The sequence below is a fragment of the Phlebotomus papatasi genome, chromosome 3, assembly GCF_024763615.1.
Source record: "Phlebotomus papatasi isolate M1 chromosome 3, Ppap_2.1, whole genome shotgun sequence".
In the NCBI taxonomy this organism is placed as follows: Eukaryota; Metazoa; Arthropoda; class Insecta; order Diptera; family Psychodidae; genus Phlebotomus; species Phlebotomus papatasi.
This window is the reverse complement of record NC_077224.1, coordinates 18898908-18916074: the sequence shown is the minus strand read 5'-3', so window position 1 is coordinate 18916074 and position 17167 is coordinate 18898908. Positions and strand designations below refer to the sequence as shown.

Here is a 17167-nt window from a genome sequence, read left to right as displayed (position 1 = left end):
TAAATAGCCCAAAACGGTAAGAGATTGAGATCTAGGGTTTTAATCAATGGTCGACCTCATAGTCCTCAAAAAGTTAAACGATTTGTAGCATTTCCCTTACTTCACGGAAAATTTGACATTGCATCGGTTTTGATAATAATTTCCTTCATTCTCTTCCCTGATTTGAATTCTAAATAATAAATTCTATTCTTAGATAGTTACACTATATAAATAAATAGTTTTTGAAAGAATCTAATGTAAAGAACTTAAATTTAGCGACCGTTACAGATAAAAAAAATCACAAAATTCACAAGCTTTTTAACAAGGATCTGGGTAATAACAATTAAGTGTTGAAGTATCATAAGAAAATAATAATGCGCATTGTTCTAATGATACCACCTTTTAATATAATGTAGACCATCTCAGAATCGAATCTTCAGACTATGGGATTACCCCTGTTCCCGAAGGTATAAAATCCCAAACAGCGAATAATTTTGTTATTATTTTTTTTAATAAACTAGGATATTTATCTTTAATATCGAACTCTAAGTGAAAATTTCTCAAGAAATCTTGACTGATAAGAATTTAGAGGATTTAAATCATATCGTTTAGGTCCGTAGCCCATACTATGAAGATTTAAACCTCAAATTCTCGTTAAAATCCTTTCAAAAATATGGAGTACGGCTCTAGGTATTAACGTATTCAAAATAATATTAGCGGAGGTTGAGGTTGCTTCAGGCATGCATTATTTTTTTAAATATAAAATATTGGAATAAATAACCCTACCCTACCCTACTTACAGAAATCTGTTTTTTTTTTCTTGATCAATTGACGACTTAAGTTACAATTTTATCGGGAAAGTTGTACGATAAAAGAGATGGAAAAGTGTCCCAATTTTACGAAATGCTTGAACTCACGAGATAGAGCTTTCGGTGAATTATTTTTTGGATGAATATTAAATATACCTATTTATCAAACATTAAATCCATTAAAAAGTCGGAAAATAACGCTGAACTAGAAAATTGGATAGAAATACACATGTTAGAATGTTCTTGTCATTAGTAACATGCCTACGCGTAAATAAAAAGGGATATTCGAGAAAAATAAATCAAATACGATTACTTGACCGACTTGACCAATTCATTACCGATTGATGATAATATAGCCAAATAAGAAATATCAAGAGCTTTCCAAAAAATTCAAGTTTAACCAAATCGGTTGAAAAGTGGGCCCTTTACAGAGTGGTTGACTATTGATTTTCAATAAAATTCAAAATAACAAATTTTCTAATATGTTTTGAAAGAACTGGACTTTCTCTAAAACATATCCGAAAATCATTAAAAAAGCTTGGGCCAATAGGGGGAAAAGAAAAAAACCGTCCCAGATAATGCCCACTTGTGGGGGGTCATCGGAGACCGGAAGTCAATATCTCTTACCGTTTGACCTCTAGCTCGGAAACAAACTTAAGGTCAATTAAAACATTAATTTCCGAAAAAAAACGATCCAATTATTTTTACTTAACCGATTCACCACCGATGATGTCCGATGCAGCCCGGTTCGAAATTTCAATATTTCTTCAAACATCCAAATTTAACCAAATCAGTTAAAAAATGAGCCATCCAAAGTGATTGACCTTCGACCTTCACTAATTCAGGATAACCATTTTCCGGACATATGTTTGGATAAAATGTTCGCCTACGCTGTATCTAAAACATATCCGAAAATATAATACAAACTATTCAGTTTTCGAAATAAACCAAAAATAACATGGTTCTGGAGGGGTTGGTGAAGGGGAGGAAACAAGCGTCTAGAGATAATGTTTTTTTTTTATTGGGGGTCTCTAAAAACTGGAAAGTGATATCTTTTACCGTCTAACCTTTACAGCGGTGACAAGTTGGGAAAAAGCGGATTATATACCTGCTTCTAAAATAATTAGAATAAGTTGTCAAAAAGTGTATTACGACAATAGATAGAAAAGTTTTTAAATATTTGTTCTATACGGCAGACCGGGGTAGAATTAGCCATGCATGGTATTAGACAGTGGGGTGTTATGGCCTACCTTAGAAGGAATATTCAAGAAACCACTATACTTATTCGAAGAAAACACATCACTTCCTATTCATTGAAATATTTATCAGCATGTTGCAAACATTTGTCTTACAAATTATACGCAATGAAAAATTTTGTTTGCTGGCTAATTCTGCCCCGGTCTCTCCTACATTATTAAAAAACTAAAAAAAATAAAATAATCAGCAAATTTTTGGCATGTTTGTTGACAAAAAAACAGTTTACAATGAGACCCTAGTGATAATACTAAGGTAAAATTGTATAAGTTCAGGCGAAAATACTTTTATTAGTTTTAAATTTAAAAGTATTTGAAACACTTTCCAAAGTTGCTAATGTTAACGTAGGTTTTCTTGCATTTTAATTTCTTTACCTCCGCAAATCAGATTCTTGCTATCACACTAGGTTTTTTTCAATTTGTAAATTCAATTTAATTTTCAGATGAATTGTTTCATTTGAATTGATAGATTTTCGCTTGTTTATTGATATAAAGTTATACTTGGTTTACAAAAACACGTTTAAAAATGGTAAAATATCAAAAATATAGTTGCTCAATTTAAATTTGAATTCAGCAAATAAAAATGTTAAAATTGATCATTAATTTCAATTTTATTGCAGTTAAACGAGTGGCCTTTTGAACTAAATTGTTCTTATTAAATTTATTTACTCATAATTAATATTACTTGTGGCCAAAAAATAAAATAAGTACAGTGATTAGTGATAAACTTGTGCGCGAGAGCAACTTCAGTATCGGGAGTAATTTGCTAAGTTCAGATTTTCAAGAAGACGGTATGAGCCTCTGTTCATGAGGCCCTTTGCCTACAACCCTTTCATCTGGCTTTAGGGATTCTTTTGCATAACAGATAAGTGACTTATAAGACATTTTAAGTACTATCACACATTTTCCGTAGTCATTTACCATCAAAAATTCAGCTGCACTATTTAAAATTGAGCAAATTTCTTGGAAAATTTGTCCTGGCTGTGAGAATTTTCAAGTAGGGTAAAGTGATATAATTTGGAATTAGTGTTACAAGTTGGACAATTCGCCGGTACAAGTTGGACATGGCTTTTTTCTTGATAAATACAGTACAAAATTTGGTTTTTAAGCACAAGGAACCAAATTATAAAACTAAAGCATTAAAAATATACAAATAAAAATGAAGTACTAAATTTATCAAGACAAAAAGCACTGTTCAAATTGTATCATTGTCCAACTTGTACCACTGCTCAACTTATACCACTTTACCCTAAGTTCTAGAAATCTTATAATGCTCAATTGGCTCAATTGAACTTAAAATTAAATTGTGAAAATCCTAGTGTGATAGTACCCTTTAGCAAATAATTACCTCAAATGTCTTAAGAGATCATTATAAAAATATGTAGGTTTCATCATGAGAAAAATTACGGTTCCTACTGTAGACTTGGACTATACAGAAAAAAAATATTTCGTAAAATTGTTCGCAAATGTTTGTGAATTCCTATTGGGGACTTGCGAAATTCTTATAAAGCGTATATAACCCGCAAATAAGTCCGTTAAAGTTTGTATTTCTTCAGAAATGTTATTCGTAAATGTTTGTAAATACTCAAAAAATGTTCGTAAAATTTTGTCAATTGTTTGGAAATTTTTGCTTGAGAAACAAAAATGTACGAACAAATATTTGTAAAAGAACAAAAAAATGCTCATCAAGTGATCATGTTACGACCATTGTTTGTGATAAAGTACAAACTATTACGAACTTGTTTGTGGGTTATACGATTTACGAACAATTTTTAAGTCTCCAGTAAAAATTCACAAACATTTACGAACAATTTACGAAAAATTTTATTTAGTGCAGAGTGCAGTATGTGTTGTTTATCGCTTGTAGCTTTAACAAAGCTTTAAATTGCGAAATGCTTTTCAAATTAAAATTGAGTAACATCTGGGGTGGTATGATAACTTTTCGACACTATTGAATCGATAGTATCGATAAATCTATATATGTTAGATTAAGTGAATGTCGACTTTTGACGCATTGCAGAGCCTTTCTTTGTGACATTCTTAAAAGGATGTGCCTGTTTGTAAATATCTGAATTATTTACAGGAATTCCTGCTATGTTTAAATTTTTCAGAATCGACAGTCGATAGTATCGAAAATAAGTTATCATGTCACTCCTGGATTGAAAACAGCTAGGGAGACCGTAAAAGAATTAGACAGCAAATAAAATTGTTTAAGATTGTTCAATATCTCAATGAATAGGAAAAGGTTAATTACTAATGTTATCCGTTCCTAATTCTGCCCAGGTCTCCCCTAATAATTTTTCACTAGGTACACAATATTTTTGCTAAAACATTTTTTTCTGTGCATAATACAGATTATTGAAATGGTATGCAATGTTCTTCAATCTTATTTAAAACCCTAAACGAACTCACCAATCTGAATATTGTAAATATATTTAAAAAACTAAAAAACAAAACATTAATTTAATCTCAATTAAATCACTTTTGTGAAAAAATATATTAGTAAATTGAAATGTTGCTCTGAGCTTCAATTGGAACTCTGCAAAATTTAGTTATAACTGACAATTTTTCAACGAAGGACAAATTTCCTTTAGAGTCCAAATAGTTCCTCCTACCCCTAAGTTTTTCATATGGTTTGCTGCGAAGAGCAAAAAATTCAATTTCACGATAGCAAAATCATTTTTCACAGAGAAAATCATTCACTTTGTCCCAGTCGTGGACGGAAAAATTTTTCCCAAAAACATCATTGCACGTACTCATGTGAATTTTACGATGAAATTCAAATCAAGACCGTCGCTTCTGGCGTGATAAGGAGGAACACAAAGCTCAGTGAAAAAGTGAATATATCGCCTAAATGTGGAGTGTATAGGAGTGAAAAGCTTGTCGAAAACATCAGGCAATACTCCAAACAAGACGTGACAATCTGCATCTGACATAGGCGTGCGCAGATTATACTTCAGTCCCGGGTGAGTCAAGTGTGATAAATTGTGATTTTTTTTTTGGAAAATCAAGAAAAATTTTCTGAAGAGGACATTTCAAGTGTGTTGAGAGGTATTATGGAAAAGCGGGAGATATCAGAACTACCTCCATCATACACTGAAGTGATGCAGACATCAACGACGGTTACCAGTCAGCCAGTTCCAAGTAAGAATTTTTTTATCTGTGAAATCGAAATCTCTGATAGAATAATCTTAATGTAAACAATTGATTGGATTTTCTTTGTGATTCAGTGGGACCACCCCCAACGGGACCTCCGCAGTACTATCCGATCCTACCGACTGCACCCCCTGTGAATACCATGAGCTACGGAACTACCGCGGAGACCCTTCCAGCAACAACAACGTCAACAACTATCAATATCCCTCCGCAGATAATTGTTGTTGGAGGATGCCCTGTCTGCCGGATTGGTACATTGGAAGAAGATTACACATGCTGTGGTATTTGTTGTGCCATTTTCCTATTTCCCATCGGCATCCTTTGCTGCTTATGCATGAAAAATAAGCGATGCAGAAATTGTGGTGCTCAATTTTAATTAGCCTGTCTATCTCGAGAGAAAGGATATCTCACAAACAAACAAAAAAAATCATCCAGAGAGAGATATGAGAATCAGGCGAACGGAGGATTCCAAATGAATTGCTCAAAACAATTCCATACCCATTTTCTTTATCCCTGCTTTATATTTCAAACCACCAAAAAAAAAACATTTATACACCAAAAATAGAAAAAAAAATCTTATATACTTTGTGACGTATATAAACCAAAGTATTCTTTATCTCAGAATCACGATTATCTCAAATTGGATTAATTTACCAAGTTACACGTGTCCAAAAACAGATTTATATGAATAAATCCAATGACACTGTGAAAATCTAATTTTAAAACCGAATTTAAAAAAAAAAAGTAAAACATAATAATCTCAATATTAAAAAAACAAAGACCAACTCGTGAACAAGGTTAAAAATTAGCTATTATACCCCGTGAAAATTGTTCAGCAAAAAAAAACAGCATCGATTAATCAGAGAAAAAATTGAATATGTAATGGGAACCACGTGAAAATCACCATGTATCTCTTTTCAAAGTCACTCAACTTTTTTTTTCTCCAATAACTCCCTCCTCCTACATCACCGTAGAAATCCCCATCATTTCTCCATGGCTCCATTTGGCGCCTTTTTTTTTACTACTACGTTCGATATGGCAGAAGCTGAAATTAGCATGAATGCAAGTGAATTGTTTGGCAAGTCATAAAAAAGTCCCCACAGACGAAAAACCGGCTTCTATATGTACATAATTCAGTGGTTTATATTGTCAGTTATTGCGATGCCAAAGATCGCTGTGTCATGAAAATAAACCGTATGATTAAGACTGAGAACAGAGTTGATGTGATGAAAAATCTTGCAAAGATTGCAGAAGAAAAACAAAGCCCTTCAAATCTCCTTCAATTTATCAAATAAGATATGGCATTTCACGAGTTATGTTTTTTTTTTTTACAAAGTCTATTAGGATAAAAAGAAATGAGAGGCTGTTACATTAAATGTTCCAGCAGTTTCCTCAAGATTGTTACCAATGAAAAGACTTGTTTTCCAAATTAAAATTTAAGAGATAAGATTTTGAATGCATCTCAATATAAATGTATTTTTGATTTGAAATATGAAATAAAAATATATTTTTTCAAAAAAAGTTTTTGAATGGAAAGATAGGGGGTTGGTCTGCAGCTGCTGTGAACACTTTAATTTTAAAATAGGCCGGTAATTAAAAAAAATTAAATTGGATATATTCAACACACAAAATCCAATATTTCCGATTGCGAAAAAATTATAAAACAATAAATAATAAATAAAAAATAAATAAATAAAATAGTTTTTTAATTAATAAGTGAATGATTCAGAAATAATTTTAAAAACTCGATAGAGGAAGTAATCATAATTTGGGACTGATTGTAATTTTGGACACTTTGAAGGTAAAGTTGGACACTACAAAAAATTGTTTAATATTATGGAATGTTCTTTAAATATTTATTGAATAGTGTATTTAGTTCAAATGTTTATCATTTTATAAGATACTATCAGTAAATTCGTTCAATTTTGGTTATGATTTGAACTAAAATTTCTTAAATTAATAGGGGAAGGTGCGTTATCTTTGGACAACTGAAGTTTTGAATAATTAATTTTTAATAGCGTTACAAATGAAATTGTCCCATTAATTAATAGGTGGTCCAAAGCCTTAAATTTCCAGAAAGAGTTATCAGTCAAATCCATTAAAAAGATTAAAAACGTTAAAAACACAGAAAAAAATTGAGGTGCCCGAAGCTTGATTCATCCGAAAGTATCTAGTATTCCCCCACTAATAATTTTTCTTTAAAGAGATAACAAGAAATAACTAGATACTAGATACCTTCGGACGAATCAAGCTTCGGGCACTTCAATTTTTTTCTATGTTTTTAATCCTTTTAATGGGTTTTTAATGGATAAATTCTGAAGTGAAACATGCCTAATGCATTACGTGTTTTGTGTAAAAAAGACTATTTTGTCAGGGGTTCACAAATGAAGTAGTGCTTCTTATTCCGGACAGTTGTTTTACTTCTCAAAATATTATAAATTTTTAATTTTAGTGAAGATAAGGTTGTATAGGGGGAAGTCGGGCACCTTTGAAATTAGGATTCTTCTTCTATGATTAAATGGAACTGAAGTTTATCATAATGTAATTTAGCATCTCAATCTCTTTGTGTAGCTAAGTCGTATCACGATAAGGCTCAATCAAGGGCTCAATTTTATTTAAAAATGGGTGGAATATCGCAATTTCAAAGGTATGCTCCATTTGCCCTTTAGTGTATAAAAAAAAAACAAAGAAGTACTACCTCCAACAAACGAACTGTAGGGAAAAAGTGTTGAAAAGGTGCTGGAAAAGCAAGAGAATAGGGGAATCTGCGCGTATTCAATAAATTACATCAAAGGTTTCCGAGCTCCTTTGGACATCTCACCGTTCCATCTCATAAACAGAGAGCAGGATGTGGTAAGTTAGATTCTTGATATAGACGAGAATAGAAATCCTATTGCGGAATAACATCTGCTCAAAAATATAAGCAAAGTGTCCGAAATTACAAATGAGGTGTCCAAAATTACAGTCAAATTCATGTCTGTACTTTTATTCATTTTTAAACGGAATAGGATTCTATAGAGAAAACAAAAACGATAAATTACTTGCAAGGTTCCGAACTACACTCCTGAAAAAGAATCTACAAAAAAAACTTCAATTTGTATTGAAAATATTGCACTTCGAAAAATTTGTTTTACCAAGTCTGACAAGTTTTCCTAAAACGCGAAATACCGAAAACTTGAAATTCCGGGACCACAACATTTAAAAAATCTTGGAATTTTAGAAATCTTTGAAACGAGGAATTCTTGCCAATGACATCAGAGAAGCGGATATCTCTTGTGAACGTTCAGCAAATCTTAAATCCAATTTAAAAGAAATTTAAAAAGATGTGGCATGTTAAAAGAAAAAATTGAATGATCATGGTCAGTGAACTTTCCTTCTTTATTAGCTCGATAAAACATTTCTTAAATATTCATAACATTAAAAGAAAACCTATCACATCCTAAATTATAACTTGAACGACGTTTTTCGATTCTTTTCATTCAAGTGAATCTGACTTTATTATTACATTTCACGTTCTAGATGGTCGGAGGAGCCACTTTAGAGATTGCGGATGAAGGGGTTCTTTCCTACAAGGTTGCTTACGAACAAGTCCGTGTGGATCTTTCAGAGTTCGCTTACGGACAAACCAAAGCATATCTCCAGAGTTTTGACTTCTCAAACTCCAAGCTAGCTCCAAACTCACGAGTGAAATCTTTTAATATCTTATAGTTGCATTTGTATATGCTTTGCTCGAAAGAATTATAACCTAAAAGTGAAACGCCTAACCTATTCATTTTTCCATTGCCTTTCCCTGCGTGGGGCAACGAGCGTAGGACGTTTCGAAGTTCCATCGCTTTATGAAAATTTTGCACTAGATCACCTAAAGGCATTCGAGTAGGTCTTATATCTGGTTCAGCTGTCTCTTATTAGGATTTGCCGAGATCCTAGGTTTGTGCCCTATCGTAACGGTTTAGAGAACTTTGTTAGGTAATGATCTTTGATTTAAAATGAACTGCTCTTCGGACCTCAGAATCATTGGAACATTATCATTTCTCATTCAGTTTTTATCAATTGTACTAGGAACCATTCTAACGGCGTTATCACACTTGTACATTAATATTTTAATGTGATTCACATTAATTGTCGCTTGTTAGCGTCCAAATATGTTATTTGTGTCTTTGAGTCACTTAATATTTGGGGCTTTTCTATTTATTGATAAAGAAGTGGACTTGGCTTGCAAAAATAAATTTGAATTTCCCTAAAGCATAAATATTTTTCACATTAAAAAATTAAAGAGAAAATCGCATTAATTTTTCGCATTAATGCTATAAATCAATTTATATCAAATTTTGCGGGCCAAGTCTACCTTTTTATCAACAAATAGATCAAATTTTGAATATAAAATGATTCAAACACACAAATTACACATTTGGACTCTCACCAGCGACAATTAATGTGAATCATATTAAAATTTTAATGTGCAAGTGTGATAACACAGTAAGGAACTCCATCTTAGTAGTATGATACATATTTTTATTAATTATAATATAATAAATGCTTTAATTCTTAAAAGGGATTTTAAAAGATTTTTAAGTTTAATACGTTTTGATATCTTTACTTAAAAACTAAAAAGTTTTCGGATCGAGATCGATACTACGGATCCTACCATGCAGTTTTAAGACCGCCTTAGGAGCATCCTAATAACTTTTTAAGTAAAAATTAAGACTTAAGAAATACATTAAGGAATAAACTTTCTGGTCGTTAAGGTACCAGTTTTGTAAGTACCTCAAAATTGATAAGAAAGCACTTTAAACTGATTGATTACGTTTTATTTTCTTTATCCAAGTAATATCATTACCATTTTGCAGGCTTAAAAATTTATCATACCATTTAAAGTATCAAGAAATTTCATTTTCCTATTGAAATTCAAAAGAAGAAAAGTGTTAACAGATTGAAAATCTTGTAGATTACATCACCCAACAATACAATACTTTTCAATTAAAATTTTAATAAATTAATTCCATATGGCTTTTGATAAAGAAACTCTACTCCACTACAAAAACTAACTGTAAATTGTTGCAACCCGGAAGGTTGTTATCTTTTGTCTCTTATCTACGGCAGCTTCAACTCGTGCATTCGCAACATGAAACTTTAACGACGTATTTTCCATGAGAGCAAAAAAAAACTAAAGATTATACTTTAGTTATAGATAAATATTTTATGTTGAGTCATATCATTCTTAATTCTTTTTCTCCATGCATTTGTACCATCTTACGGTTGGAGCAAAAAAAAATGTGGCAAATCTTATCAATTAACTGAGAAATTGTATCTCATGACGCTTTTATTGGTATTTCCCCCGAAGATTGATTCAGAGTCTGACAATGTTGATGCGACACTAAAATATCCCCTTTTTATTTAACTTCTTTGGCATTTCTTAGAACATTTTACTCTTGAATGATTTTATTTTTTGGGTAAAATTCTTGGTAGACGCCACATTATATAGTGGCAATTTTATGTACAGAATAACATTGTAGTCATTTGAGATATAGAATTTCTTCCCCCCTTTTCTCTATGTCAGCCCAAAAATTTTTCCTGACGTCAAACAGTAGAATCAGTTTAATATGGCAGAATTGGCACAGAAATCGCTTTTGAGATGCTCCCATACAACTCGAATAGTATCCATTAATTTTATGTTTATTTATACAGACGCTAGTTGTAAATCACAGTGTTATATAAAACAGTATTTATGGCGACACCGCGTCTATATTTTGTATTGTAGTCATCGAAATGTGCGCAAGGGGAGATCCTCCACCGCTGATACGTTATATGTTTACAGAAGAAGCACATAGCCAAAACATTTGTGGGAAAAATCGCAATCCAACCCTTCAAATTTTCATGCGAACAGAAAAGAGAAAAGCATGAAGGAGATATAAAATGTATTGGATGTTGATGCAATTGAGATGAATTATTGCAAATTTACCACTTGCTTGGCAGTCGCCCATCAAAATGCCAAAGTACATCTACAGTCATAGCATATAAAATAACTTTTTTTCTCAGAATGGCGAATAAAGATTCAATGATATAGAAATGGTGAATTGAATAGTAGCAAAAGTTTCAGTGCCAAAAAATTTTCTCTCACCAGAGAAATGCAACAGCTATGAGAGCTACTAAAAGAACAAAAAAAAATGAACTCTTCATTAGACATTATGCCACGATATTTACTCGTGATACTTAGCTATAGTTACAACATTTTTCTTAATGATGTACTCTTTAGTCTATATGCAAAAAAATTCCAAGCATTTTGTGTATCTCCCCATGCCAAGCTTTAAGTCAATTAAGAGTCGGAAGTATTGATCCTCTTTTTTTTTTCGCCATCAACTTTAATTGCTCGAAGTCGTATGAAAAAGAGCAAAGTAATTTATAATCGTTCGATTTTGATAAAATTGCATTCTTGAGAAAACTACGTTCTCAAGTAATTTATAAAGGTTCACAGATAGATGGCGCTAGCTATAGATGCAGACCACACAAATGAGTTAAGTTGGATTTAGAGCAGGGGTGTGCAAAAACCGTTTGAGACCGAATAAACGTCAAAATAAGTTTGTTCAATAAGGGAATTCTGTAACGATATGACAATGTCATATGACATTTCGTTGTAAAGTCGAAGGCAGGATAACAATAGAGGTCAGTGAGCATCACATCTCTATTGCAAGGACCTTTGTGAAACTCTCAGTATTTGATATGATTCGTTTTTTCTGAATAGTTTCCCCGAATTGACCAGATAGAAATTCTAAAATTGTCATATGACAATGTCATACGGTTACAGAATGCCATACAGGAGCGCTTTAAATTTTGATGTATACACTGGTAAAAATGAAAGGATCAAATTGATCCTTTTGCAAAGGATGGATCAAATTTGGATGAATTTGATACTTTTATTTTTACAAGTGTAATTTTCATTTGACGTTTGTTCGGTTTCAAACTCAAACGGTTCTTGCTCAACTCTGGTTTAGAGGTTAGTCAGCTGTCAATTAAGTCATATTAATGACAGATAATAATTAAATCAATAAAATCAATCCAGGAGGGGAATTCTGTAACACTCTGACAATGCCATATGACAAATTGGGTTTGAATCTCTAGAGAGCTTTTTCGAAGATGCGATTCTGTAGCCGTGACATTGCCATTTCAGCTCACGTGACATTGTCAGAAGTCACACATTTGAGATTTCTGGAAATGAAAATGAAAATGAATGTTGTTAAACAAATTAACCAAGACAGACTGTAAAAATAAGTTAATTTCATTTTCGAACTCATATGATATGACAAAAAAGCTCTATTGGCATTATCAGGTTTCGAACTTACGCGTGACAATGCCACGAAAATTACAGAATTCCCCTATAGGGCAGCTTCGTAAAAAGTGCCACTACATTTTCATTTTCCTTTAGAGGAAAGTCCAAGGATTTCCAGGAATTTTGTGAGGTGGAATTATGAACCTAATAAGTAAGGGATTTTTTTGTCATTTTATGGTATAATTGATTCGGTTTGCATCTGATGACTATGGGCAGGACTATGAACATCTGATTCGGTTTGTGTGGAATTCAGTAAAAACTCTTAAATCTTGGACACATTTTTCAGTACGAATCTGCAAAACTACCCCCTAAGTGTTGTACCAGGTTAATGTTTTCATATTCACCAAATGTTATGAGCCTTTTTAATAAGATGAGAAATCCCCTACAATCGTGGTTTTTAGGACTGCAGCAGATTGTGCAATAATTAAGTAAATTGGTCAATAAAAATTAAACTTGGTAAGTATACATAAATAAAACGTAATTATAAATATTAAATAGTCGAAGGGAAAATGAAGTAGTCACGGTTACGAACAGCCTTGGCATTTTCAGTTTTATTGAAAAGGATTTACGAACACTTATTAATTTTTGATAACCAAAAAATAGAATTTTTTGATCCCTAAAATTTTATTTGTTTGCTGACCTTGGTGATCTATTTGCTGACCAATGTAATTTTTTCTAACTATGTTTGCTAATTTACTGACCAAAAATGTTTTTCCTGAGGTTTAGTACCTCACAAGCATTTAAGAATAATTTGCGCAAGGGAGAAGTAATTTTTTTAGTGGTTAGAATTAAAAACGTGGAAATACCTTTTTTATCTACTATAAAGTTTCATTTTACCATTATTAGAGTGAAAATGACAGGGGCCCATCAAGCCTAATAAAAAGTGAAGCTATTTTTTACTTTTCCTTGTAAAAATGTTTCAGATATTGCACTGCGACTTAAGCAAATTTGTTCGTAGTTCGTAGATTTAGAAATATAGCAGACTGATCGGTCAAATCTCTTTAGGAAAAAACTTGCCAATAGTCTTCAGTGCCTCTAATGTAAAAATGTATAGAAAATGAAATGTCGATAGGCCCCTGGAAAATGATCTATTTCTTATATTAAGGATATGTTAAAGTTCCGCTTCTACGGATGAAAGGATACATTAGGGGAAAGTGCCCATAGTTTATACGGCCCCAAGCTTTACAATGACTAAATTTTTCGTATGTTTCTCAATAAATGTGACTCATCTTTTCTGTATTTCAAAAACTAGGGGAAAGTGACTTGTTTTTAAAATATATTGCGGAGTCGTATTTATTCAGAAACATAGAAAAATTTAGTCATTGTAGAGCTTGGGACCGTGCAAAGCATGGGCACTTTCCCCTACTACCGGTCGGATTCTTAGATTGGAAGGATTGAAAGGCATGATCTCACTTTAGCCAAATAGCCGCCGCACCTTCTAGCACCCAGTCAGATTCCTCCCTCCACGAAACCCGTGTCCTCACGTCCTTTCTCTCCAACGTTCTAGACCGAATTTACTCTGTCGGCTCCCCAACTTATAGGTACAGTGACAGAGATCCAGAAGGCAATAACACCGCAGCGACTTAGAATCGGTCCAAGAATGGATTTGAATAGTAACACTTATAACAGCCAAGATTTTTGCAAACGTGTAGGGGAAAGTAACTCCCTTGGAACGTTCATGCCTTTCAATAATGTGGATTTCTTTCACTTTTCCTAAGAGATTTCTACATGATCGTCACATAATTATCAATAATTGATAATAAACTAATATTTAATAGAAATCTTTAAATCTCTCAGGAAAACTTAAAGATAACTCACATTATTCGAAGACATGAACGTTCCAAGGGAGAGTACTTCCCCTACCATTCATTAGGAATAGGTTTACAGCAACTCAATATTAGAATTAATAAGGTAGGAATTATAGGAATTACCTTTTTCCCCCGTTAAAGTCGCATTATATGGGCTTAAGATCTAAGGTTTACCCATATGGCTTAACTACACTCATAAAACCATTTTTAGAAAAATTTTGAATTAAGGGTGCTATGCACAGAAACTAGCTAATTTATTAGGTTTATTAAGTAATTAATCAATCAAAAAATAAACGCACAAACACAAAAAATGACGTCCCGAAAGCTCTGTCAAGTTAATCGTAAGGCTTCCTTTATCCACCGCCAGAGGGCAGAACTAACGATGAGAAAAATTTCAGAGGCTTCTTTATTAAATCAATTTGAAAAATTTGTCATTCACGAGATTAGTTTTAAGATTCAGTGGTAAAAATGAGAGGTTTCGGTTTTCGCTCAGATGAAGGAAATATGATATGACTAATTAAGTATACGATAAAATATAATCAATGATGATAAATGTGCATACAAAATTTCAAGAGATACAAGTGAACATTTCAAAGGATCAAATTGATCGAATAATATGATCCATTGTTCTGAAAAGGATCAAATTAACTCTTTTATTTTTACCAGTGTCTCTTTCTTCTTTCATTAGTTCATAAAATGTCAAGTTCCACGCATTGAAATCATTTGTTGTTTGAAATTAGGCTTTTAACGAATAAGTATGCTTTTTCCTTTGTGTAATTTTTTTTATTAGTATATTAACACTCTAAAGCTTAATATACGTCTTCAAGGTCTTCAAGGTAGCATTACAAAATCACATTTACTGGTATAGTTTTAGTTAGTAGTATTTTTTACTCACTTAAAATGTCTTCAATGTTCTCAATTAGTAGGGGAGACTGGGGTAAAAAGTCACAAAACGGATATTTTATTTTTTTTCAAGCTAACCTAGTGCCCCAGAAATTTCTAATTAGTGCAGTCTTATAGGAAATTTACTGCTCTACAACTTTGTAAAAGTCATTTTCGGCTATTTTTGTAAGAAAATACATTTATCGAGCTGTTTTCTAAAAGATAATTTTGTGACCATTCTCAAAAATGCTGGGGTAAATAGTATCAGGTATGGGATATTATCATATTTTCATTTGCTTTATTACGGGTTTTCGTAAATTTAAAAAAAATAGCTAGGTGACATAATTTTATAAAAAATTTATTCCTCTACAACTTTTTAAAACACAGTTTTCTCTATCTGAACGAGAAAAGTGCTTTTCAAGCTATTTTAGAAAAAAGCACACAAAACACTGCTAATCGTTTGACCAATGCAAGCAAAAAGCGGCGAAACATGGAAATGACGTTTCTTCTCGCCGTGAGACATCATAAATTGCTTCGGTCTTTGTTACTTTTTACTCCATACCTTTTGTTACTTTTTACCCCAAGTGGTCATTTTTAATAAAATGATTTCTGGAGAAAAGAATCTTTGTAAAATTCTAAAATAGATATTGGTTTCGTATTCAAAGAGTCCAAATCATTTAGGAAATATTTATCAGTACATCAATTTTGGAGAATAAGTAGGTCAAAATTGATATGTGCTGTAAGGAAAACATTTTAAAAATAGGGCTAAAAATTTCAATATTTTTATTTTCTGAAATCCTTGTTCGAATTCTAAGAAACTTACGACTTTGAAGAAAGTCTATAGAGGCCATCTATGGAAAAAAAATTAATCCGCTATCTCTTTTATCTTGGAAGATATTGAATTTTAAAATTTTCAATTTGTGACTTTTTGTCCCAGTCTCCCCTGTTATTGACATATAAAAAAAATGAATTATTGAAAGATCAGCAAATTTTTTTCTTCAAAAATGCCTGTCTAAAGTATGTAATTTTACTTTGTATATTTTATTTATTAAATTTGGAAAAAAAAGAAATTAAAGTGCGATTTTGAGATCTGGAACCTGAACTAAAAGATACAATGAAGAATATGTGGTAATTTTGAATTTATTGGATCTTAGTTAGGGAGAGGTGGGGATACATTATAAGATAGGACATTGAAAACGCTATTTCTTCGCATATTTCTAAAGAAAACTGGACATCAATGTAATGTAATTTAGCTCTACAAAATAATAGTGGATCAAAATTAATTTATGGCAAGGTTAGCATTTTCAATGTAGCCCCAACTCAATTAAACCCCCCGCCCCATAACTTAAAAAAATATATAGGGAGATGTTGGCATGATCCGTACACAGCGAACCTTCAAACTCTGCGAATTTTCTCTTTGTTTGCTTGCAATGTTGCAGATCTACATTTCTTAGCCATAAGATTGATACATTAACCTAATGAGACGAGGTAATAAATGGTAAGGCAGCTTCTTGCAAACAGAGAAAAAATTCAAATCGTTTGAAGGTTCACTGTGTGCGAACTATGCCTATATTCTCCTACTCTTTTCTGCATATTAAAAGGTTGGACTTGTAGGGGAATTCTGTAACAGTATGGCAATGTCATATGGCAAATTTAAAAATCGATAATCTGCTTTATATCAGTTACAAAGAGCTTAGTAGAACTCCTTGCAATGGCCATTGGTTATTGAGTTTAAGATTTTGTCCTGTTTTTGAATTTACCATAAAATTTGTCATATGACAATGTCATATCTTTAAAGAATTCCACGACTGGAGGGTTAATAAAGTAGCAGTTTTCTGTACATAGCACCCTAAATTAGAAATGCTACAGCAAATGATCCATTAGATTTTGAAAAATTAATAATATTGCTTGTTATTTAGGATTTCGAGGGATTCAGATACTGTGGGCTAAACGTCT

General features: G+C 32.3%; 1 protein-coding gene and 1 long non-coding RNA gene across 3 annotated transcripts in view; one reads left to right on the top strand and one right to left on the bottom strand.

Moving 5' to 3' along the window:
- LOC129806830 (uncharacterized) overlaps positions 1–17167 on the bottom strand; it is a 79543-nt gene that overhangs the window by 30390 nt on the left and 31986 nt on the right. The gene's annotated exons all lie outside the window — the stretch shown is intronic.
- Positions 4940–6718, top strand: LOC129806827 (brain protein I3). Of its 2 annotated transcripts, XM_055855614.1 has the most exons (3): positions 4940–5007; positions 5069–5185; positions 5272–6718. In XM_055855614.1, the coding sequence occupies exons 2-3, from the start codon at positions 5098–5100 to the stop codon at positions 5571–5573; spliced, it is 390 nt and encodes a 129-aa protein (XP_055711589.1). In that variant the 5' UTR covers positions 4940–5007; positions 5069–5097; the 3' UTR covers positions 5574–6718. The 2 variants fall into 2 exon arrangements, with proteins under 2 accessions (XP_055711589.1, XP_055711588.1); XM_055855613.1 differs by having other exon boundaries at positions 4957–5185.

Excerpts from the sequence above, each read along its gene's own strand:
- LOC129806827 (XM_055855614.1), top strand. The coding sequence starts at position 5,098 with ATGGAAAAGCGGGAGATATCAGAACTACCTCCATCATACACTGAAGTG. Across the intron at positions 5,186-5,271 it reads TACCAGTCAGCCAGTTCCAA|TGGGACCACCCCCAACGGGA; the intron begins GTAAGAATTTTT and ends TTTGTGATTCAG.